Raw genomic sequence first — 25,560 nt, forward strand, 5'->3', positions numbered from 1 at the left:
GGCAGCTGCTGTTATTTAAAAAGCATAACTTCCCCCCACAATGCTGGGTCCCAAGCTGGGGAGATGGGGGGGGGTCACAAGTGCCCTGCAGATCTGTGGGATCAATGAATGAGTGGGATGCCGAAGTACAGCATGCTATGGTTTGAGTTTTGCTGGGTAGTAAACCATTTGCAACTAGTTGTAAACTGTAGCTCAGAGACAAAGACAATGACCAAGCAAAGGAGGCAGTGTCAACAGCAAGGGAGTCTTGGGGAAGGGTGCACAGGAATCCTTTGACTCTTCTTGCAACTTTTCTGTACATCTCAGAATATTTCCAAAATATAAAGTTACTGAGAGTAAATGTTTAAGTGCTTTCCAGAGTTTCACTGCTTCAATAATGCCACGCCCCTGATTCTCTTAAGGTAAGTTGATGGGTTGGCTCAAAGGCCATGCCCCTTAACAAGGGAGACACGTATACTCCTATGCCAGCATGCACCTGTCTCCTCCAGCTCTTGCCACCTCTGGGTGTTTCCAGTGCATTTGTTTGCTTTGCTTCTGTATAAATTTAGCAGTTTAAAGCAACATAAATTTATTTTCTTGCAGTTCTGGAGGCCAGAAATCCTAAATCTAGGTGTGGTCCAAGCTTTGTTCTTTACCAAGGCTCTAGGGGAGAACATTTGCCTACCTTCCCAGCTCCTAGAGGGCACCTATTTTCCTTGTCTTCTGGTCCCTTTCTCCCTCTGCAAAGGTAGCAGTGTAGCATCTTCAAATTCCCCCTTCCTTTCTCTCACCCTTTTACCCTCCCTGCTCCCACCTCATTCTCCCTCATTGACCTTTGCTTCCCTGTTACATCTCCTCTGACTCTGACCCTCCTACCTCCCTATTTTAAGGACCTTGTGGTTACACTAGACCCACCTCAATAATCCTGCACAATTTCCCATAACTTCATCACATCTGAAAAGTCCCTTTTGCCATGTTAGGTTATATTCATAGGAAGCAGGGGTTAGAATGTGGACATCTTTGCGGGGAGGGAGCCTTATTCTGCCCACCATAGTTAATATTTTGAATCTTTGCCAATTTGCAAAATTGGCAAAATACCCTACTTGTTTTTCACTGTGGTCTTTTGTTTCCTAGTGAGGTTGGGAAGGTTGAACATATTTTGATAATTGGTCATATGTATTCCATCTTTTGTGAATTAGGCAAGTGTATACTACTGTGCTGTATCCCCAACCCAGTGGTGATATTTTTTGTCTTAATTGCTTTGTAAGTGCTCTTTATAGATTAGACTTGCTTAACCTTTCCCATTAAGTTTCTTTATACTTATACTCTACATTTCACTCATATGTTTCAAGTCGCACTACGATTTTGAAATTTTAGCAATTGTTACAGAAGAGAATAGTGACTCATTGCACCCTTTAGTCCTCAGATGTCCTGAGTGTCGTGGTCACCCAGGAGGTCATGTTGGCTGTTGCTTCTTTATGGGGTCATGAATCACTTCTTCCTTCATGCTCCCCACCAGGTATGGCCACCACCTTTGTGGCTTACTTAAACCGTACCTGTGGGGTGGATGGGAGCAATGGTTCTCCCTTCCTTTTGCAAGACAGAGTGGATTTCCTTGAGCCCAAGCACGTTGACATTGTACACAGTTGGCGTCCCTCCAGTGCAAGTCCAGAGAGGTCTTCTCATTTCGGTTTGGTCTTGAGGTTGTGGTCAGTACAAAGAAGACTGGGTTCATGTTTCCCAGTTTCCTGTGGAGTTAGACTTCATAGTTTCCATCTTCAGTGTTTTGTGCTAATTTTTTTTCACAGATTTGTGTTTATTTAGACAATGTAGCTCTATACTTCTGCTCTTCCTACAAAATTAAAAACACAACAACAACCAATATCGTATCTTCCTAACAGAAGCAATAAACTCTGTCATCCTGCTAATCCTGATCTCACGGGGATAACAAGGAAGGCATTTGCATTCATAACCACCAACAGGGTCTCATTATGGGCCTTGGAGTAGCTGCCAAGAAAACCAGAGTGCTCAGCTCACAAAGAAGGAGCACAGACAGGCACTCCCCAGGCCTGGCAGGGCCACTGCCCACCAGCTGAATCAGGAAGAACAGAACTGATTCCCTGAAGAATTCGGTTTGGAAGGGATGGTCAGACTGACAGGGAAACTGCTCAGCCAACCACAGCCTTCTTCAAGCCTGGTCATGGCTACCCTACAACCCACCTAGAATGTGACTCAGGGGTATACCACTGTTAGGGTTTTGAAGATGACAATTGATCACATGCCCATCCACACTTGAGTTGTGAACCAATGAGGAGGCAGAGCCCATTGGAACAGGTGCACCATAGGCTGAATGGTCAGGTGGAGATGCGCTGGGATCCGAAGTAGTAGCTAGGCTTCCTAATGTGTCCTCCAAGGCTAGGACCGCAGAAAGCCACCCAATAAATGGTCACATTCTGAGGGTGGGAAAAGGGAGAAGGGCTTCCAGATCTGGCGCAGGAAGAGCCCTGGCTGAGTGGCAACAGAAGTGGAAAGGAGTCTTCCCAGTCCTGCACAGTTCAGAAGATCCCTCCTGAATATGTGAGGACAGGGTGGTACTGTCCCAACTTTAGACCCTCGGAAGAGGGAGACTAGAGCTGTTCCTCTATTCCTTTTGGGTATTTATGGAGGCATCTCAGGTTACCCTCTGCAAACTCCTGGGCGCATGTCTGCCTAGGGCCAGTGGCATCTCTGGGAATGCAGGAGGGCGCCAGCCCCACTGCCTCCAAAGCACAGGGAGCACCACTGTCAGCCCGAGAGGACTATAAAGACAGAGAGACTTCATCGCCAGGGGGCAGAGCCATGGCATCTCTGAGCTGGCATTTGTCACTGAACATTCTTCCATCTAGCCCCCATCCTGAGCATGCCCAGGCCTAGCAGCATAAGGTCTTCCTGGGGTTACTCCTATTGCCCCTCTGGTACTGGGCCTCCTCCACTGGGGACTCTGTTCTACCTATGCCCCAGTTGCTGGCCTCTGTCACCTTTCATTTGGGCAGGGGTCCCTGGCCTGGCAGACTTGTGCCCTCTCTCCACTTACCTTGGAGCCCCAGAGCCAAGCAGCTCTGTTGTCACCCTCCATTTCCACTGTTACTGTCTTGGCTGAATAGATCCATTTGTCCCCATGGAGCCACATCCTCTGGCCCTTGTGATATTCTGACTGGCCATGACTTCCACACACTTGGTCATGCTCTTCTGCCTTCACAGGTGCTGCCAACACCTCCTTCTTTCGAACCAGCAGCAAAATTAATAACTGCGCTGTTTTCCCATCTTTCCACATTTTCTGGGCAAAAGACTCCGGGTCCCCACCCTAGCTCGTCTTTCATCTCTTGATCTCAGGCTCTCAGTGATGGTCCCATGGACAGAGGGTGAGAGATGCTTGTCCTGTGCTCTGGACTTTGAAATACATAGGTCTGACTTCCTACACTCATTCAGATACAAGCTGCAGAGAACAGAACAAATTTATTCCCCAGGGCTCTGCACACGTGTTCTTTATGCAGATGACCTCCATGAAAGCCCATGGGGGTTTGGTCTGCATACAGCAGAGGGGCCAAACTCAAATCAGGTACAGTTTTGTTCCTACTAAAGGGTTTTTGTGGAAGTTCTGAATTCCAGAGACTGAGAGCTCCCCCGGGAAAGTAACCACTCAGTTTCACCCATTGGAGTGTCCAGTTCCCCAGTTTTCATGTCGCAAAAAGCCAGACCCCCTGCCAGCTTCATTCTGCTATTCCAACTCACCCATTGAAAATGTTAGTGCTGCCTTATTTTTAGATATAACCCATTTCCAGATTGTGGGTCTAATTAGTGACATGTCACTCCCTTCTTGTTCAGGAGAGTGGATGTCTACCCCAGCTCTGGTAACTGTTGTCATTCTCAAATGTCCTGTGGGTTTTCACTGGAAGGAGACTAAAGACTTGCTGCTTAAGTCTTTAAGTGTATCCAATGTCCATCTTGATCCATCAGCAGCACCCTCAGAATGTGTTGGAAGTGTCCTGTCAGGATCCTGCCAGTCAGGGTGGGTCCCAGAATGGGGTCTTTGAGCCGGGCTCTAGCTTTTCCCAACTCCTATCTATGCAGGAGCAGGAGAACCACCCATTGTAGCCCTGGTCAGGTTGCAATGCATTCCTTACTACCTGCCCGCTAACCCACAGCTAAAGCAGGGCACTTATAGGAAGACCCATATTCCTTGGCACACACCAGGCATGTGCTTACTTTCAGGTGAGAACATAGCTACTTAATTGGTGTAATAACTTCTCCCTAAGAGCAAAAGTCCTGGTGTGTGGAAAAGATAATGTGGAAGACAGATCATTACCGAGTGCTCCCCACATCCCCTCCCTCACATGCTGTTTCCTGGATGTCTCTGCCTGCAGAAGGTCCCTCATGGCCTAGCAGAACCTGAGCAGAGGTGGGAGATGCAAGGCTCACTTGCACATTCTGGTAATGAGTCCTCACCCTAGCAAAACCACTAGTAAAATGCAGTCACGCCACATCAGCCCCAAATTGGGGTGATGATGAGCGATGTGAGAACCTTCTGTGAGTCCAGGTCCCAGGAGGCCTGGATCAGAGCCCAGCTGAAGTGCTTCATTTTTTTTTTTAGGGGGAATTAATATTCTCGTCACTAAATGCACACTAAAGATTCGACAATAGACTGGCTTTTCTCTTTTGTTAGAAACTTGCAAAGAGTTGCGGAGTTGAAAGACCAAGTAAACCTCTCCATCTGAGGAGGTAAGCGGATGCTATTTCTTGTTTTGAGCCGTGCAGCCTCCGCAAGCTGCAAGCTGTCTTCCCGCAAAGGGGGACCCTGGGGGACCTCTGTCCGCTACCAGCAAGCCTTCGCATGTGGTGTGTTTGTACTAGCTGAAGACGGCGCATGCCTCTCTAAATAATTTACTAGTTGATTAATAGACTCACAGGGGTATAATTAGTGGAGGGAGAGGCAGCGGGCACAGTAACCGGTACAGTGCTTGGGGGAACAGGAGCCTTTATTTTTTTACAGAAACTTTCTAGGGTGCTGGGCGTTTGAAGATAAGTTGGGAAGAGCTCAGTGGCTCTTCCCTTTTGAAGTGGAAATAGGACAGTTTGAATCCGTCGAGTTTAATTTTTCACAAGCTTTAGGGGCCCCGCAGAGCAACTCCTTTTTTATTATTGAAAAAACTCCACATTTTTCTTTCATTTTTCTGCACACACACACACACACACACACACACACCCGCACACACACACAGCCCAAGCAGTAAGTCATAAACACATTAATTTACTTTTCTATTCAATGTGGGTTTTTCCTTGCTTTGCCTCTCCCAAGGTACGTTGGCATGTGTCCCCCAGCCAGAGACCCTGCTGCGGGGTGGCTTAGAGGTTGAGTAAGGGATGCCCCTGTAATGTATGCATGTTCAAGAATCCCCCACCTCATCTGACAATGCTTTTGAAGTAGCTCCTTTTCTCAAGTCAAACTTTTGACTTTTCCGCTGGGACTGCTACAAAGATTTCCTTATGGAAAGTAGGTAGAAGTCTTTTTCAGCCCGAGAGAAAGCCGCGGCTGAGCTAGCCCAATAGGGCTGTGGGTATAAGAGTGCTGTTTGCAGTCTGAAGGCCTGAGGGCCTGTTAATGAGGACAGTTCTGTAAAGGGGGTCAACACCAGCCCCTCTTCATCAACAGGTTCATCCCACGAGAGTCCATCTCCTTGTTTTTTTTTTAACTAGACTTTCATTGTGAAAGTGCTCGTTGTCTTTTTACATTATTGAAATGATGTTTGCCAGAGGGCCAGAAAGGTCAAGAAGCCTTTCCTTCAATGGCTTGTCCAGTGAGGAGACTGAGGCAGTTAGGGATGCTTGGTTCACATATGCATCCATTCAACAAAATTCTCTCTCCACCAAGAATGGGCTTCTTGGTGCCGTTTCCACAGAAGCAGCTCCAGCTGTTCCTGGGGACTAAAAGTTCACTGAGTATTGCTAAGCATCAAGCATCCAGTTAAAAATGAAACAAAGCAAACCCAGACATTTCTGACAAGTTCAAGGAGAGCCCAGAAGTGCAAGGTGTCCTCCTACTCTGACCAGAGCTTCTGGAAGCTTTTCCCTCTCCAGGGGCAGCCATGGTTGCTTCAGAGAAGAACAAAACCTCCAATGCACTGAGCTGTGAAATCGTCTTGGACAGGCTAGACCCCAGAGGGGTAGCTCTGCTTCTCCAGGAGGGGGTGGATCTCCTGGTGCAGCCGTCTGGGCGGCCCCTGGCAGGGCCAGAGCTGCATCAAGCCCCTCTCAGGTCTCTAAGGCGAGAGCAAATGAAGCCCCTTAACCTCTGGGAATGTCCTCAACTGACAGGCAGTGACACTGCTTTTTTCTCAAAAGGCTGTGAGTGGAGCCTGCAGAGGCCTGAGCTGTGGAGGGGAGGCTGCTCCCCTGTGACCGATGTGACCCCTATACCTACAGATCCAGTTCAGGGACATGAGACCTACAGGAGCTTTTCAACTAGAGCCAGCACTGAGGTGGCCCTGTGCAGAGGAACCTGGCACAGCCATGTTGCATGCAGAGGAAGGAAAACCGGCACAGCCTGTGGCTCTGTGTGTATCTACACTGCTCTGAGTGACAAGGGTGCAATGAGAGGCAGTGTGTGACCAGGGACCCTGGGCAGAGAGGGCAGACTGGAGTAGGGAAGAAGGACTTTCTCCTCATTATCCCACCCCTGATCTTGACCCCAGAACTCTGCCTGCTCCATCTATTGGGCTGGGTTGCTGGGAGGTGAGAGGGTCCTTGTCTGAGATCCCTTCCTCTCCGTCTCCCCCCTCCCACCCTGTTCTGCTCTTGCCTCCTGACTGACTGCTCCACAGGTGGGTGGAGCTGAGTGGGCACCTCCTCAGTGCTTGGCACTGACAGCTCACTAGTGTCGTGAGGGAGGGAGCAGGCAGGTGCAGTTGACCCAGGCCCCTGCGGTGTGAACAGTACCATGAAGGCCACCCCTACCTCCTGGGGCCTAGGTGCTGCCCTCTGCTACATGGGCTTCTTTAGTCGTGAAGGGATGAAGCCGAGCCAGGTGGCAGGAAGCAGTGTGCAGCCTGGAGAGTGTCTAGGAGGAAATGAGCAGCTGCAGTCTAGGCTGCACAGGCCCTAGCTGTGGGTTTGTCATTACACTAATGGTGCCATGACCCAGCTATGTGGCCTTAGGCAAGCCACTCACCCTGTCGGGGCTTCAGGCTCCCCATCTGTAAGGTGAGCTTTCATAGCTTCAGACCCATTGCCCTGCCCTGTGTGCACAATGAGGCCTGTCACCTGTGCTTGGCATCACCAGCCATAGAAGTTGTCATTGTCCTCATGATTACAGTAGTTAGTATTCATGGTAGCAGTGGCACATCCTGCTGGTACATATATCTGCCAAATATGGATTTTTGATGTCTTACTCTTTTCCTGTGACTGGCACCAGCCCAGTTTTCTATAACTCTGGTGCTCCGGTGATCTGTTGTAACAGGCTAGCCCGTGGTTGAATGGCATAAGTGACTGGTTTTCTTGCTCCTGATTTGGCAGCTGAGGATTTGGAGCAGGCCCCTCAAGGAGGGTTGGCTCCACTCTATGTTGCCATAGCCTGAACTGCTGGAACAAGCTGGCTGGGTTGTCGGCCCCGCGTCTGGATCTGGTCTTCCCACTTCTCCTCCACATGCATCTGCTGGGGCTGGTATGACCAACAGGATTCCTCGCCCCATGCCTGGTGCCTAGGATGACAAGCTTGGGACAGCTAGGGCTGACCAAATCATCTTGCCCTGCAGCTTCCATGTGGCTGGTTTGTTCTCCTCACAACACGGTGGTAACAGGTCAGTCAGCCTTCTTACGTGGTGCTTGGCTTCCCCAGCACAAGGATCCTGAGTTGTCCAAGAGGTTCAGTTCAAGGGTGGTTGGGAAAAAGGGTAGGATAGCTGCAAGGCATCCTAGACCTAGCCTCAGAATTCTCTGCCCACATTTTTGCCTGTCAGTAAAGTTAACCCAGACTCAAAGGGAGGGCTGCTGGCCCCATCCCTGTGAGAAGGGTAGCAAGAAAGGGTGGCCATTGTTATTCTACCACACAGGGACACTTGGTCTGAGCATTTCCGTTTTGCTCGGGATTGGCCATGTCACGTGCCTGAGAGGAAGACACAGCCTTATAAGTTCTCAGGTACCAGACTCACCGCATGGCTCAGTGGGGCTTTGTTGCCACTCCAGAGACTTTGGAGTCTAATTCTGTTCTTTTCAAGAGGAGAACTCCCCAGTGGGGAGGTAAAGTGACTCTCCAAGGACAGGCTGCAGGTGAGGGGCAGAGCGGACAGAATCCAGGCTTCCAGGTCTCACCATCATCCAGCCCTTCTCCTAAACGAGGCAGAGCACAGAGCTTGAGCTAGCCGACCCAGATCTGGATATCAGTCTGAGCTCCACTACCTGTTGGCTGTGTGACCTTGGATAAGTGTCTTCCTCTTTCTGTGCCTCTTTTCCAATATGAAAAATGGGGTGCTGTCACTATTTCTTTCATAGAATTGTTATGATAATTATGTGAATTAATATTGCATTAAAATAAACACATGCTTGGGCCAGGGCCAGGCTCACGTCACACTGTGTGCATGTCACCGTCATCGTATGGCTCACTGTGGCATTGTCTCTATCCCAGAATGCCAGACGCCTGCCTGTTTCCTGCTCTCTCTGCAGCTGCCGACTTTCTTTTCACAGACCTCTTGGGCAAAGGTGCCCTCGCTGCCTGTCATTCACAGGGAAGGGAAAGCACAGTCCTTGACTCTGATCAGCAGTGTGCACTCAGTTAATATCCTATGCTGTAGAACAGTCCAACACACACACACACACACACACACACACTGCCTCGCCTCTTTCTCATGTTCCCAGAAATTCTCGGATTGCACTGAAAGATGTAAAAAATGCATTTTGAGAGAATAACTATCACGTCATTATATCCAGTGTAGCTAATGAGCATCTTTATTAGGTAAGTCGTGTTACTTCACTAAGTGATGTGCCAGTTATTTGAGTAGTGTTTTTACCCATGGAAAATGTCATTAGACGGGGACAAACTGAGATGTCCACCGTTGGCAGGTCTGTTACCCTGCTACGGGCATGCCAGTGCTGTGTGGGCCTCTCAATCTTATCTGTGCTTCTTGCTCAAGTAACCATGGCAGAGGAGAGAGTGGTGGAAAGTGGTGGCCACTCTTTGAGGGGTGACAGCCACACAGGGGACTCTGTAATCAGCAGGAGCCCCAGGAAAAATTCCAATATTAAAACAATGTTATTTCCTGGCACCATTGTCTTTCAAGCAATGTGAGTGTTGCCAGTAAGCAATGTAAATGTTAGAATATATGTAGATTTTTGGTACCTAACAAAATCTTACGAGACATCTGTTTAATCTTGTACCTGGAGAACCAAGGCCTAGAAAGACGAGATTTTCTGGGGCAAGTGACTTCAGCCTGCCAAGGAGCCGTCTAGATCTAGTGGGCTTTTGCTGCTGCAAAATTTCAGGGTGCACCGATGAAACAATCCAGGTCTCTCACTTCATCTCCCTTGTAGGTGTTTGAAATGTTTGACAGCTCTGCAAACGCGCTTGGGTGCAGGACCCACGGTCGACCAGCAGGTGGCAGTGCATAATAGTCAAACCCCTTCCGCACTGGAACACCTGGCGCCAGGTCCCACACTTGAGCGCTGTGGGTCCTTCAAGAGGCCCATGACGTCGGGTTACAGCAGCGGGAAGGGTGCAGGCCTCGCTGCCGGGACGCAGCACCACTCGCAGAGTGATTCTCCCCGAAATCATTAATTTAACTTTCATTGATTTGCAGTGATACGCACAGCACTCCTAACCCTCCAGCCAGTTCTGGGAAGGAGACTGGAGGGAATGCAAGCCCTTTCTTTTTAAGCATCAGAATGGAAGCAGCCCTCTCTGCTCCACAGTCCTGTTTCTTTTCTATGCTCTGCTTGCCTGACTGCTTGGGAACTTGGGAGCCCCAGGCTGTACTGGGGATCTGGAAAGGGGAAGGAGGGTGGCCTCCATGGACCTAGACACTCAGCTTCACAGTATTTCAAGGAGAGTTAGAGGAGGGAAAGAAGTTACAGGGAGGAGGGGGTGTGGAGGGAAAGGGGTGCAGGGGAGGGGTAGACATACTGCAGGGTGTACCCAGGGTGTGTTCCTACAGTGTTTATGCCTGAATGTGGAATCAGTGTGCATAGGCTCTGGGAGGACGTATGGTTGGTGACAGGGCTGGGTGCCTTCCCACTTGTCCCAGGGTACCTGGGCGGGTTCACTGTGGCTCTGTCAGTCAGACTTGTGGCCCTCCGAACGCTGCTGAGGGAGCCATTTCCTGTTCTCTGCTTCCTGTCTCACCTTTCTGAGCCAATCCCAGCAACCTTAGGGCCAGTCCTGTGCTCTACTCAGCCCAGCTCCTGGGCAGGGACTCAGGGACAGGTGGAATGCACACCTGCAGGGCCTTCCTGGTGCTGTGGACCACAGGTCACCTCCTGGTGTAGCAGGTGGACCTGCGTTTTCTAGCAAACTCTGAGCCTGGGTGTCCTCTCAGGCTGCCTCCAACCTCCAGTCAGCAGCAGCTGAGCGGATGCAACCGAGGATGACAGACATCAACCTGCAACCAGGAGGAATCTTCCCCATCCCAGAGCCAAGACTTGATGTAAGGGAGGGTCTCTAGCCAAGAGTGTCCCTTCAGGACAGGAGAGTGGCCAAGGTTCCTGGGTAGAATGGTGGGGGCCTGGCAGGAGCCCTGCCAACCTAGGAGCATCACATGTGCAGACCCACCCAGCCTGACGGGGACCACGGATCAACTCGAGGACACCATCTCTCACAAAAATCTTGAGGGGAAGAAAACCAAACAACCCTGAAACCATGTGATGTGACCTCATGAAATAATAGGATGCTCACATCTTACTTTGCTAAATTTGGGGCTGACAGGACGTTCTGGAGAGCTAGCCCTTGGCAGTACTCGCATGAAGGGTGAGATTGTTAGCTGTCAAGCTGGGAAAGCAAGCCTGAGGCATGACTTAATGCTGAGATGCTTTAGACCGACTAGGGGGCCTCTCCAGAGTAGGACAGAGGGTAAGGGACATTATCCAGGGTTAACATTATCCAAAATAACAGGCAAATGCTATTCTCCCCCCACCAAAGAACAAATTGTTCCCAAACTGGCTGGTCAGACCCCTCAGCTCAGTGAATTAAGAAGGCAGGAGAAGAAGGTAGCTGAGGAAAAAAAAAGAAGGAACAGCCACCCGGGGGAGCCTGGCACAGACACAAGGACTGGTTTGCGGTCTTTAAGGTTTGCCCCTCTCCCCTGGACCCTTTCCCCTGCCACTCGTTAGAGACACTGCCTGGGGAGGGGTCGGTGGCCTCAGAGGCAGCCAGCCATGGTCCCAGCTCCCTTCACCAGACCCAGATGGAGGACAGACACAGCCAGTTCCCCCAGAGGAGGCCCATGCTGGGAGATCCATCACACTCCTCAGCATCCAGCCCCTAGGAGGCTCTGTGGGTTTATCACTGCTCCACATCGTACAAGGATCAAAGTTCCCAAGGCAAATACTGGTGTCTGCAGGCTTCCAGACAAAGCTTCCCGAGCTGGTGGAGTTAGAGGAGAACAGGGCCATCCACACCTGAAGTCCCCACAGTGTGAGAACCAGCCACCTACAGGACTGTGGAGGCTTTCTGAGAAATTCTATCCCTTGCTCCTGTGGAACAAACTTACACAGTGGCCAGCTCAGCTCCTTTAGGCAATAGTTTTCTTTTTAAAAGAAACAACACTTGAAAAGGAAGACTTTAAATACATACGAAAAAGTAGAGAAACTTTGCGGACCATTTGCCAGCACAACGAACCCACATGTGGTCCTGGCCACCCCTTTTGCATCTGGAGCTACCCCATTGCACCAGAGACCTCCCCTACAATTCCCAGATGCCACCAATCCTGGCAGCTTGCGCCATTCACCCATAGGCCTGTGTGCAGATGGAGGGGTGTGAGAGATCCCTGACTAGTTTGCATCCCTGTAGGATCTGATTTAGTGCTCCGTGCTTGGTCAGGACAGTCCTGTAGGAGTCTCTGGCCCACAAATGTGGGAGGCACTAATGAGATTTGGGACTGGGGTCTTTATGCCTTTCCAGCAGGACTGTATTGAATTGTGTCCTTATCCCATCTCAATGCTGGGACCCTAAGCAATATGAACAGAGGGATTGGGTCTGATTCATGGGTATCCACTGCTGGCCACTCTTAATGTGTGCATGTATTTAAACATTTATATATAATATATATTTAAATTGGATCATACTTTACTAGATATTTGTTTAACTGTTTCCTCCAGTTCTGTCATAGACCGCTTTGCAAGTTAACATTAATAGATTTTTTTAAAGTTGTGTAGACACATGGTCCTTGACTTAACCTGTCTTCTATTGGTAGGCATTCCACATGGCTTCCAGCCCTTACTGTTATAAAAACGCTGAAATGGACATCTTTGTGCACATATCTTGCCCCATCTGTGCTATTATCTCCTAGGCATACATTCTTAGAAATAAAATTGTGGAGTAAAAGGCTTGTACACTTTAATTCAGGTATGAATTGGGAAATTCTCTCCAGAAATCTTGGTCAGCTGAAGGGGAGGGGGACCTTCCTCCTGTTTCTGTCTGGTCTTCCATCCTCCTTCTAGTCCACTTTCTTCCTAGTTGAGACGCTTTCCTGTACTGATTTGTAAGTGGCCAACGTGAGGGATTCTGGAACTCCAGGGCCGCTGGGCCATGAAGCAAGAGAACAGTGGGCAGCATTGTGGGGGCTCAACACCAACTGGCTGGATGAGCCTGGGCAGGTCATCTAAGCCACAACCTCTCTGGGCCTGAGTTTCCCAACTTTGAAATGAAAGAGGTCATCAGGATGACCTTCCAGGCCTTCAGAGAAAGCAGTGGTTCTGTAGCTTAGACCTTCCGGGGGAGCTTGGTTCCACACATGATCTGATTATTGGTGAGAACAATCAGAAAATGTGTGGCCCACTATAGTCCTCACCCCTAGACAACTGAAGATTTATGGGCCACCATTCAGATCTCAGCCAAATGTGGCCTCCTCAGAGGCCATCCTGAGCTCCATCAAGACCAACAGTCTCCATCATTCGGTTCGCTTTTGACTTTCTGAAGGGATTACTTATTTACCTGAGTACTGTTTGTCTCCCCTGCTAGATGTAGACGTCATCTACACACATGGCTGTGTGTGTGCCGTGTGTGCCAGGGCCAAACGCCATGCCCGGACGGCCAGTGTTTATTACCCATAAGATGAGTCACTGGGGAAGGTTTGCTTCTGTGTTAGTTTTATTTTAGGTAAAATATCCATAGATATTTTGGAGAGGCCTAGACCAGAAAACTCTATGACAAATTCTTCCCCCACGTCATTTTAAATCTATATTTGTTTATCCTTATAGAAAGCACTAGGTTTCTGGATCAGAGAAGAAGCATGGGGAGGTCGGAGCTGGCTTCCCATGCCCCAGCCCCTCGCAGGGCCACATGGGAAGAGCTAGCTATGCCCTGAGCAGGCAAAGGTCTGCAGGTCAGGAGACAACTGTCCCGTCACTTAGGGAGGGCTGCTGTGCCCCCTCCAACCTTCTCCCTGGAGTGTAGACAGCTGCTGCTAGGGACAGCAGGGGTGTCACTAGATGTCCATCTCCTGGATGAGAACAGATACTCTAAAATGCTCCATGGCCTCTCACTTCTGAGGTTTGCTTGCAGTTGATCATTCTCAATCCCTGGTGACAGTAATGTGCGCAGACGTCCGTGTTCTCCCCTCTGCCACAGGCTTTGGACGTCCACGTGGGTTGTAATATATCTCATTAGTTGCAATGACTTTTTGTCGTGTTTTGTTTTCAAAATTCTTTTGCTTTATTTTACCACAATTGGTCAAGACTGTGTGTAACAAGTCTGCCTCTTACTTATGAGGGTGTGGATATTCAGCTCCATATACACATACATTGTTTGATGAATTGTTTCTTTTTTCTTCCGTTTTTTATTTGAAAAGGGAAGCCTCCTGTTCATCTATCCCACATCTATGTGCCAGGCACTGTGTGAGGCTTGGAAAAACTTAGCCCTGGTCCTTGGTCCTGGGGGAGCCTACTGTCTTTTGTGAGAGGCAGACACTAAACAAAGAATTACCCAGAATGTCAATAATTAGTGAAGGTCAGGAAGCAGGGATGTAACCCCGGGTGGGGGGAGCCTGCCAAGTCAAAGACTTGTCCCAGGCAAGGCCGGGAGAAGAGAGCTCTGGATGAGGGGAATGAGATCCAGGGGAGGGATGATAGGGAGCTCTGCCAGGGTCCAGCCCTGCCAGGTCCTGCTGGTCCTGGGGAGGAGAATGCAGCAGGGAAAGAGTGAGCCCTGAGGGCTCCTCACTCAATGCTGGGCAGCTCTGGAGTTAAAGCAGGACCCTTTTCTTTCCTAGGGACTGTGGAATAGGGGTAGGAAGAAGGGAGAAAGATCAATCTATTTATTTATTTGCTAACTTATTTTTGTTTTTCATGGTACTAGGGATCAACCCCCAGGCATGAACATGCTAGGCGAGTGTTCTACCACTGAGCTACACCCCCAGCCCATTTTCTTTTCATTCATTCATTCTTTCTTTCTTTTAATATTTGAGATAGGGTCTCTACTTTGCAATCCTCCTGCCTCAGACTCCCTAGCAGCTGGGATGACCACCAGGTATATGTACCACCACACCTGGCTAGAAAGACCAAGTTTTAAGAAGACACATGTTACTTAGAACAAGGTTTATGGTTCTTGGGGATGAGGGCAGAGCCCAGCCTATCTCTCCCTCCCAAATCAGCCAGGAGCCCTTGACAAGGTTTAGACATGTGCATTAGGGCCACTTGCTAGACCCACAGATGATTGGTGGCGGGGAACCATGTAGAAGCTTCTAGAGAAACCTCCAAACGCTCTGTCACTGCGCCTCTAGCAAACCAGCCCTACGTGGGCCCACATTCACAGCAAACAATGGTAACATTTACCAAGTGTTTCTGGGAAAATGAGTGCAAAGCGCAGGAAATGCAGTGCAAATTGCCAGGACGCAGTACATTAGCAACACGGTATTTAATCAGTCTGGAAAGAGGTATAAATTTCAGGAAAATGTCAGTTGCAGCAAGGTAAACAACAGGCTTCTCCAAGCCTCCTTCTCTGTGGGGCTTATTTCCACCTCCAGTTTTCAGTGGAGCTGAGATTCTTGGGTGAGACTGGGTCTTAAAGGTCACAGAGGAGAGAATCAGGGGGCAGGAGAGGAAAGGGATGCTTGTGGGTTACAACCTGGCAGAGAGCAGCAGGGACACCAACTTGATTTTGCTTGAGGAAAACTGAAACTAGATGGGGACTTGTGTGTCCCCACAATATTTGCTGCAGAAACTGGATGCTTGTGGGGCGCTATGATCTGAATGTGTCCCCCACCCCCAAATTCATATGTCAGAACCTAAGCCCTTAGATGATAGTGTAAGGTGATAGCGTGGGAGGCAATTAGGTCATAAGGATGACCTCATGAATGGGGTAGTAACCTTATAAGAATGACTCCAGAGAGACCCTCACCCCTTCCACCAGGCATGAGGGCACCGTCCACACCCCAGATAGTGGGCCCTGTAGACTCTGGATCTGCCTTGGTCATAAACTCCCAGCCTCTCAGCCTCCAGAACCATTAATGACATTTATTGCAGCTGCCATAACAGACTGAGATGAGACACACAAAGACTGCCTGCAGCTCACAGAAGGATTGGGAGCTACCCTGGCTTCAGATGGGGTCATATCTTGTCAGGGTCAGGGAGAGGTCAGGTCACCCTCTGCATTTCCCATCTCAGGCAGCCACGGTTCTTCCATTGCTCTTATTGCTGGGACTGCAGAGGAACCCGGGAAACAGGTGTCCACAGCCTTGTCCAAGCCGTTCCGAGTGCGCTACCTAAAGCCACCTCTTCAGCCACTCAGTCTGTGGTCCCAGAAGATTACGAAGCTTGTGGCTTGGACTGCAGGCCACTGACACGCTCGCTGTCCTTTTTTCTCTGCAGTCCCCGACAGCATCATCATCAAAGTGCTGGTCCAGCGCCTGGAGAAGCAGGACTGTGTTCAGAAAGGATGGGTGCTGCACGGCTTCCCACGAGACCTGGACCAGGCACAAATGCTGAAAAAAGTGGGCTTCAGTCCCAATAGGTGAGCTGCCCCATGAGAACCCCAGCCTCAGCCGTGCTTGGGGCTCCCTCCCTTCGGGGCTCAACTGACAGCTTCCAGTTTATAATGCCTTCTGGTGTTCCTGAGCCACATGAAGGCCATAGAATGCCAGGCATCCCTTTCCCACCACCTTGCCCTGTGAACTAGGAGTCAGGCCTGGGTTCAAATCTTGGCTCTTGTGCTCCTCCCTCATAAAATATTAACTGATACCAAATAAGCTTGCCTTTCTTGTAAGATTGTTGTACAGATCAACTGTTTTCTACTATTCCAGCAATTTCTTTTTTTTTTCACTCAAATATTTGGTATTTATTTTGCTGCACATATGCAATATGAGTTTTCTTTTAGAATCATCTTAACATCTGTTCCGAAAAACATTGAATATTGTTGAATGGTCTGTCCCTTCTCACACTCCTTTGAGTGTAGAGCAACCACAACGCCATGTAGCATGGAAACAAATGATGACCACCCAAAGCAAAGGCCATCTTGTCTGAGCCTGCGGTGTCAAGTGATGGGGGGCGGACATCACTGCTTGGCAGAATAGTGGGAGAGTTTTCTGGGGGGAAGTGGAAGGGGCTCTGGGTGCTCTGATTCGAGGCTCTTGGCAGGGGACAGCTGGGCTGGGCTGACTGGGAGTACGGGCATCTTAGGTGATCGGTTAAAGGAACATGTTTGGCTTTTCTGGTTGCAAATAGTGGCAAAAATGAGAGGAGCTATCAGTTATTGATCAAGTGTCCTGGCCATCTGGGGCTAATTTCTACAAACACTGTGGTTGGCTTGCTTGGTTGCTGCAGGTTATAGGTTTGAGTCTGTATGGTCTGACCATTGTCCACTTGTCCCTAATATAGTTAGGTCTATAACTTTCTGATGTTTTCCTACTGTCTATTTCTTCAGGGCTGCAGTGTTAGAGCAGTTTAGTTCTGACATATTTCAATAGTCAGTGCAGTAAAAAGACCTTCTCACTTTTCTCCATTGTCTATCTTATCTATCTACCATTCCATGTGGACACTACAATGGGAATTTTAACTGGGGCTGCCCTCAGTTTGATGTGTGGTGGTCTGACATGCTGATTCCCTGGCCCAGTAGCCTACCATCAACCCCCTTAGGCTCACGGTTTTGATTCTAAGAGCGTTTCTAGATACTACGTTATTTGTTGACCTTGCTGGTATGTTAGGATGAGTTAGTTTCATCTGTTTCATTTTCTGGACGAGTTTTTCAGGAGAATAGGAAAGACATCATTTGCTTTTTATTTTGTACCACAGCCTCCTTGTAGAACTCTGTTTCTGATAGTCTTACAGTTGATGTTCTTGGGGTTTTCAGGTGGACAATGATGTCAGCTACAAATGTTTATCCTTCTGCCTCTTCCTTTTTAACAAAAGTGCTTTTCACTTTACCCTTGTTCCTCTTGTGTTGGGCCGAGCTGCAGAGCTGCGGAGCTGTATCACGACTGACAGGGAGGTTCTTCCTGGCCTGAAGGGCCGGCCTGGTGTACTGCCATTGAGGCACTGCTGGCTTTTGGTAGAGGGCTACGAAAGCCTTATGAAATTAAAAGAATATAGCTAGCTCCATGGATTTAAAATGCTTGGACTTGATGTTGAATTTTATTGACCTTTTTTCAAAAAGACAAGTGATGGTTTTTTCTCTTTTGACATGTTCATATATTGAATTATGTTAATAGGTTTACCAAGTCAGCTTTTGTTCCTAGATTGACTTTGGCTTGGTCTTGATATCTCTTTCTTTCAATACTGCTTGTGGCAGCTGAAACTGTGACCCTCCTGACCTTTGCCCCCTGCTGTTATGCCTCGGAGAATGTCGTTATGTGACACAAGGCACTTGCAGATGTGAGGTGACTGGCAAACTGACCTTAAACTAGAGAGGTCATGAGCTCTTAAAGTGGAGGAGACAGAGGAGGGGCTGGAGAGGCTGTGAACTTGGGAAGATTCCACATCCCACCGCTGGCTCTGAGATGGGGGATCCCTGGAAAACGTGGGAAGGAAACGAAGTCTGCAGCCACCAGTGCGGCCCAGGTGAGAACCAGAGCCTGGCCCCAGTTAGACCATTGCAGGCCTCTGACCTACAGAAAGTTCGAGACAATAGAGGCGAGTATTTTTAAGGAGCCATCCTGTGATGATACCTTATAGCTGCAACAGGAAACTAATACACCATCAGGGGTGTTGACAGCGTTTTATTAAGAATCTTTCTTCACTTATATTTATAACATGGGTCTGAACTTTCTATTTCTTGTGCTTCAGGCTTTAGTATTATGGTGTGATAATTTCTGGGTCTTCATTCTTCCTCCGGACCCGAAAGTCTTTAGGAGAGTTTGGTGGTGACAATTCCTTGGATCTGGCATTAGGGCACAGGTAGCTTGTGGGCAATTTGATCGACTTTGCTCTCACTCTGGTCTGCTTTAGTTTCTTTCCTCCTGTAGTTGGGCTTTGCCTAGAAAATCGTCCCTGTCCCTTGTGTCTTTAAATGCATCAGTGTAATTTACATATCTTATGAGGTTTTCTAATTTCTTCTCTATCTGTGGGTTTCTTTCCTCTTATTGCTAATTTTATGTATTTGGGTTTTCATCCTTTTTGAAGATTAGTTTAATGGGTAGTCTGACTTTTTAATTTATTTTTTGTTCTGTTGTCAAAGAAAGCTTCAAATAATTGATTTGTCAATTCTACTGTTTTCTCCTATTCTATTTTCATGAATTTTTGTTTCTCTTGATTAGTTAGTTCTTTTGTGTTGCATTTATTTTGTTCTTTTTCTGAAAATATAAAATGCATAATTCACTTATTTTCTGTGTTTGATGCTAAAATGGTTAAGGCTTTGAATTGTCCTCTCTTTATAATTGTAGCCATATTTCATCTTTTTCATTCTTAAAGTATTCTGAAGGTGTGGTTTACTTTACTGTTCTTACATTTGAGATTTATTTGGGAGAGTTAGAAAATTTCCAAGTCATCGGCATTTTGTTATTATTTTAACTTTTAGTATTGATTTTTCATTTTAATGCAGAGCATGGAGAATTTGTTGAAATATAATCTATAAATTTTTAAACTTTTTTTTTCTGGTACTGGGATTTGAATCTCAAGGCAGGTTCTGGGGTTTGTGTGAAGCTGAGCTACACAATTTATTCTGTAAATAATTACTCAGTAGGTACTTGAAGATAGTATTTTCTTTAATTTAAAGTTGTATAATTAAATATATGTGTTAGATCAAACCTATTAATTTTATAATTTAGATCTCCTGTATACTTATCTCTTTTGCTGGTCAAGAGCCAAGCAATTTGTTAACTTCCCATTAATATTGTATGTTTATTAAATTTTATTGTGCTTCCTACAGTTTTTGCTTTATGTGTTTGGGTGCTGTGTTGTTTAGTGCATAAAGGTTTATGTCAGCAATGTGTCCGGCATGAAATGTATTCTTGGTAAAAATGACCATCTCTGATGGACTGCCGGCTCATTGTCTGCTCCAGCATTCATTCTGCACCTCCTCATCCTCAGTAGCAAAACTTCAGTTTTCAGAGGAGCACCTTAGTGTATGAAATGAAAAGATTCCGTGTCTAGTGTTCTTAATAGCTGTATGGACCACAGTACTAAATCCCAGACAAAATGAACTGCAGTAGTAGAGCTCTTCCAGAAAAGCTACTTTAAGAGCTCTAATTCTGCTGAAAAGAGTTAGCCTTTTGTTTTTCCTGACATTAAGAGTCACCTTGCTTTTTTACTTGCTGCATTTTCTTTGCACCTACTTGTGAATTATTTCCACATATAACAGTAGCCTCTCAGAGCAATTTTCCACAAAGTCCATCATATTACATGGTCTGTAAGTTCCAGTTTTTTCTTGATGACACCATTATTCTCCTGTTTAGACTGATTTTTCTCTAGGCTTATTGTATGACTGATCTGCTAGGACTTTCTTTGCTCAAAGTTCCTTTCCTTTCTTTGCTCAGAGTTGGGAGTCCCTGCTTCCTGGACACGTATCTTTCTCTTTCTTGTATACTCCCTTGGCTTATCATAGCATATTCTACACTTGCCTCTCAAGTAAGAGAGATGGTTTACCAGCAGAAGGCTATTATACCTGAGGCACAGTTGTTCAAATTTCTTTTTTCTTGGTTTATAACCTTGTTTTGATGGAGCACATCCATCAGCAGCTTCTTGGGAAAGGCTGTGTGGGAGGTAAATTTTTTGAGACCTTGAATGTCTGCAAGTATCTTTATTCTATCTTTAAATTTGTTGGATAGTTTCATTGGGTGAATAATTACAGGCTGGGAAAAAAAAGAATTACAGGTTGGAAATAATTTTCTTTCAGAATTTTGAATCTTCAGGGGCTGGTGGAGTGGCTCAAGTGGTAGAACACCTGCCTAGCAAGTATGAGGAACTGAGTTTAAACCCATACTGCCAAAAAAAATTTTTTTGTTTGAATCTCTGGTATTGCCATTAAGAAGTCCAATGTAAATTTGATTCTTGATGCTTCATGTATTCTCTCTCTCTCACTCTCTCTCTCTCTCTCTCTCTCTCTCTCTCTCTCTCTCTCATCATAAGCTCTTCCCTTTGTCTCCAGGATTCTGAAATTTCAGAGTGAAATTTCAAAATATTCTTGGTAGGATCTAATCTGGAAACCCATGTCCTTCAGGTCTGAGTCTCTTGAATTATTTTGTTGATAATTTCCTTCTCTCTCTCTCTCTCTCTCTCTCTCTCTCTCTTCTATTTTTCTCTGGAACTCCAGTTATTTGGATATTGGGTCTCCAGGACTGGCCTTCTAAATTTTTTTTGTTGTTTGTGGTGGTGCTGGGGTTGAACTCAGGGCTTCACACATACTGAGCGTTCTTCTGAATAATTTTTAAAAATATTTTCTCTCTTCTCTCTCTCTCCTCCTTTTCTGGGAAGTTTCTACAACTTTCTCTTTGACCCATTTTCAAATTTCTGATTTCTGCTATAGTGTTTGTTTATTTTTATAGTATTTAAATTCTCTTTCTTTCTGATTGTCCTTTTATAGTTACTTGTTCTTGCTTCACCAATTTTTTTTTTTTATCTCTTGAAAATGTTAATGACAGGTTTGTTTTTGTAGAAGGGCGAAGAATGGTAGTTTGTTTCCCTCCCACATAATGTTTCTATTGAGTTTTTCTTTCATGATTTTGCTTTATTCTTCCTCAGTAGAGTCTTCCCACCCCTCTCCCCACAGATCTTGGGTTATCTGTGGTCATTTGTTCATGTCTGAGAGGGGTGACCAGAAAGTTATCTGGAAGCTCTGAGTTCATGGATAGAGCCCAGAGACCTCACCTTCACTGTAGGGTGATCTATTTGGGCCATCTGTGCAGAACCCTCCTACAAAGTGTCAGTTCCTCCAGGTCTTTCCTCTGTGCTGGTCAGATTCCCAGAGAGGACTCTCCCTGCACAGGAGAAAGACCTCACACCAGGATTGATGGGAAGAGAAGGATGGCAGGAAGCGTTTTGTACTGCATGCGGTACGTACCTGATTCCCCTGCTTTTGTTCCATGCTCAGACACAGCTCTCACTGGTGCTCGGCATTCTTCAGTCCAAGAGCCTGTGCTTTTTCCTCGCCTTAGTTTCTACCCACGTGGAGAGCGACTGGCTCAGCTGGGTGCTGTGAGAAGGTCGGTGCTTCCCTGCTTCTCCAGTCCCCTTCAGCCAGGCCTGCTTGTCGCAGCCACTGTCCCAAGGTGGTACTGTGTCTGCGCTTGTGGGCTTTTCTGGTGATGCTCAGCTCTCCTGTCACTGATCCTGCACTGGGCTTTCTGAGGCCACTGCCAATGACCCCTCTGCTTCCCAGCACTGCCATCTGGTGGCTGTCTTTGTCTTCCCCATTCTCTCTGTCTCGTGGGTTAGGTTTTCAATGGGAGAGCCCTTTCCTGTCATTTTTTCCTGTGGAGTTTTCTGCGAGTTCCAACGAGCCATTTCACCTGCAGCTCAGCCTGATCTCTCTGGCGTGTTCCCCACTTTCACTTTCAACCATTTGCTCCCTGACTTTCTGTTGACAACTCAAGTGACTTGAAAGCCCTGGGTGCCCGGATGAGCCCTGGACCTTGTTTTCACTGTGAGCAGGATGAAATTGGGCTGTGTTCTTCATTCAGTCTGAATGTGTCCTCCTTCAATGTCTGAGTGCAGCCTCCTGGTTGTCGCTCTTGTTCTAGTTCACGTGTGATTGCAGTGTCTCCTATTCTCTATCTTCTCTTTATGCTGAGTTTGCTTTGAGGTCTGTTGATATTACTTAGCTTCCTTATGCCCCCCATTCATTTAGATGATGATCTGGTTCTGGTTCTACTCATCTCATCAACATGACTTTAGCCAAACCTACATTTCTCTGTCAATTTTGAAAAGCAACAGAATGCCTGACTCCTTCACATGAAAGATGAGAGAGAAAATGACCCATGGCCATCTCCTCCCCTCCCACTGTCCACTCAAGGGCACCACTCCCATCCCCTCCCCAGGCATCCTCCACATCTCCACTCATGGGCACCACCCACCACCTTCCCTCCCACTCTCCATTTTGAGGGTGGGAAGTTAGAGGCAGACCCATCCCAAAACAAAGCTTTTGAAACAGGGTCTCACCCTGTGGTCCAGGCTGGTCTTGAACATGAGATCCTCTTGCCACCACCTCCCAAGTGCAGGGATTACAGGCATGGGCCACCGCACCCAACTCTGAACTTTTTGGTGACAGGCTGTTATACACTGATCATTGTTTTCAATCTGCATTGACTAAGCTTTCGTTCTTGAACTATAACACTTTATATTCTGTTTTAGCTATAATAACTATACTTGTGAAGTTTTCATTTTCTGTGAAACTGGGTTAAGATTTCAACACCAGCTGTTTACATAATTCAACCTCCCCACTTATTAATTTTGATTCATCTTTCATTTGAAAGGATTATGTCTGAATCATTTTCAGCAGGGGCACATAAATAATAGACATCCTAAATCCTGGCATACTTGCGAATGTCTGTCTGTCATCTTCACTTGTAAACAACATCTGGTGCAGAATTCATTGATCACTTCCTCCACCCCACATGCACCAGCATCAGAAATCACTTTTGCCCTCTTGGCCATCTTGTGGGGTCTGACTGCTCATAGGTTCTCTCTCCGTCTCCCTGCTTTCCTCCCTCCCTCTGAGCTCACTTTCCTCCACCAGGACCGTCTCAAGCTCAGTCCTGGTTCTCTTTATTACTTTTCTCTGGACGTCATGAATTCCTTCCACCTGCAGTAATTTGGGGAGTTCTCCTCCAGTACATATATTAATACTTTTCTGGTTAATTTGCCCGGTCTTCTTGTTCATAAAGACCAATTACGTGTGTATGGGATGGTTATCATCCATTTTCCATAATTAAGGTTTTTTTCTAGTAGCTTTTATCTTTCTCTGCATTATTTTCTTGCCTGTTCTTCATGACAAAACTTTGACTGTTTTCTGCTGTGTTTATTTCTTGTCGCTTCTGCTTTTTCGTCTCTATGATGCTCTTATTTTTCCCTTAGTTTTTTTTTCTCTTTATCAACTTTCTTCTCATCTCCTTTTAAAAAATCTTGTCATCTCTTCTTTGATTTCTCATATCATACAGCCTGTCATCTCTGTAAATTATGTCGAGCATATTGATAAGGTTTTATCTAAAATGTCCTTATGTTTCCTGGAGTAATCTTCTAAATATATTCCTTCTCTCTCAGCCTTTTTCTTCTGTTTTTTAGTAGCATGTATATTTTTGGCAGCTTCGCTTGAACTCAGGGCCTGACACTTGCTAGGCAGGTGCTCTCTTCTCTGACTGAATTAGTCTGGGCTGGAGAGCTTCGCCTGGGAAGATGGAAACATCCATTTCATCTAGGGCAGCAGGAGCCCACAGTCCTATCTGAGCATACTGTGGCACTCCCTGTTCTGCCTTAGGAGGTCCAGAGACAGAGGTTAGAGGCTGTGTCTGTCTTGTTCCCTCTTAATCTTCTAAGAGACTCACTGCAGCAACATAGCTCCAGTGTCAGCTCACCACATACCAAAGGTGAGAGTCGCCGGGGATACAAACGAGTCCCTTTAGAGAAGGCTGGGGCAGACATCACCCACAGTGTGAGGGAGGGAATCAGGTGCTGGTCATCTGAAGCAGAATGCGTTGTGTTTATTGGCCCCACGCGCCCAGCCAGGAGTGCAGGACGACATGCAGGAGGCCACAGCTTGGGCTGAGAGTACTCAAGGAAGGATGTCCAAGAACCAGTTTGATTTGGGGCTGGCTTACAGGTAAATGCATCTCCACTCACCATGGACTTGGGATAATTTTCTAAAGACTTAGTAAATAATGCCAGTTTAATTTATTTGACCCTAGGGGAGAGGACAGGCAGGGAGCAAAGGACTCTCAATGCAGACCCCCTCATGTGCCACTGCCTAGTCACCCCAGGGTGACTGTCCTTCCTCCCTTCTTGAATCTCTGTCCTCCACCTCTATCTCCTTAGCTTTCAGTTAACCATTCTGACAATTAACTCAGAAAGTAATTTTAGCCATAAACCTTCAAGTCCAGGTATAGTCTAAGAAAGAGAGAAATACTCTAAAACAAATCGCCCAGCCCTGAGATGAACGCCAGGACTGTAATTCAGGTTCTGTTGTGATGTCAATTATAAAACACTCCAGCCTGGTGTCGCTGCTTTGACATGGGGAGGAAATCCTGACAGAATTATAGCCTGGAAATCTGTCTGGGGATGCGAGGCAGAAATCTATAATTCAGCTACGAAAACAATCTCCAAAGGCCCTTTTTTTAGGAGGGTTTCAATGAAATTAGATTGAAATAAATTTACATATATATCAATTTCATTATTAAAATATATTCACACTAGTAAATAGAGTTATCGAGGAAGAGCAAGCCACTCGGCGTTGGACTCAAAAACAGACCTGATGGCTTACCAGAAAACAAAGTTATCCTCTCCTTGCCAAATATAAATCTCTTCTTAGAGCTAATAAATGGAGGGTGCTCAAATGCAATGTTTTGTCAGACTCCTGCCTCATAAACCCATCGCACATAATGCTACATTATATTCAACCGAACAGTATCAATCCCTTGATTCCAACAGCACACAGACAGAAACAAATCCAGTAATTGATGTGTCGAAAGGAAAGAGAAAAAGTTATTTGAGAACAAATAAAATGGGCTATAAAGTTTGTTAAAACATAATAATAATAGGAGGGAAAAACAGGAAGGAAAAAAGAAACAAAGAAAGAACTAGCCGAGGGTGCATCCAGAAAGCCTGTCCTCTGCCTGGCTGTAAAATAATTCATTTCATGCTGCCAGTTGCAGCACGGTATTTTCTTTTAAAATTAATGTTTACTACAGAGAGGGAGTATAGCATTCTGACTTATGCTGGGAAGTGTGCAGAGTCTCAGACAGAACTGGGCTTCTGCACCCTCCTCTC

General features: G+C 46.8%; 1 protein-coding gene across 15 annotated transcripts in view; it reads left to right on the forward strand.

Moving 5' to 3' along the window:
- Positions 1-25,560, forward strand: part of Ak8 (adenylate kinase 8) — a 128,230-nt gene that overhangs the window by 53,758 nt on the left and 48,912 nt on the right. For all 15 annotated transcript variants that reach the window (XM_074052915.1, XM_074052919.1, XM_074052923.1 and 12 more), the window contains one exon: positions 16,024-16,165. In XM_074052915.1, coding sequence (XP_073909016.1) covers positions 16,024-16,165 — 142 coding nt within the window. The remainder of the gene's footprint in view (positions 1-16,023; positions 16,166-25,560) is intronic.

The sequence above is a fragment of the Castor canadensis genome, chromosome 13 (genome assembly GCF_047511655.1).
Source record: "Castor canadensis chromosome 13, mCasCan1.hap1v2, whole genome shotgun sequence".
Taxonomy (NCBI): domain Eukaryota; kingdom Metazoa; phylum Chordata; class Mammalia; order Rodentia; family Castoridae; genus Castor; species Castor canadensis.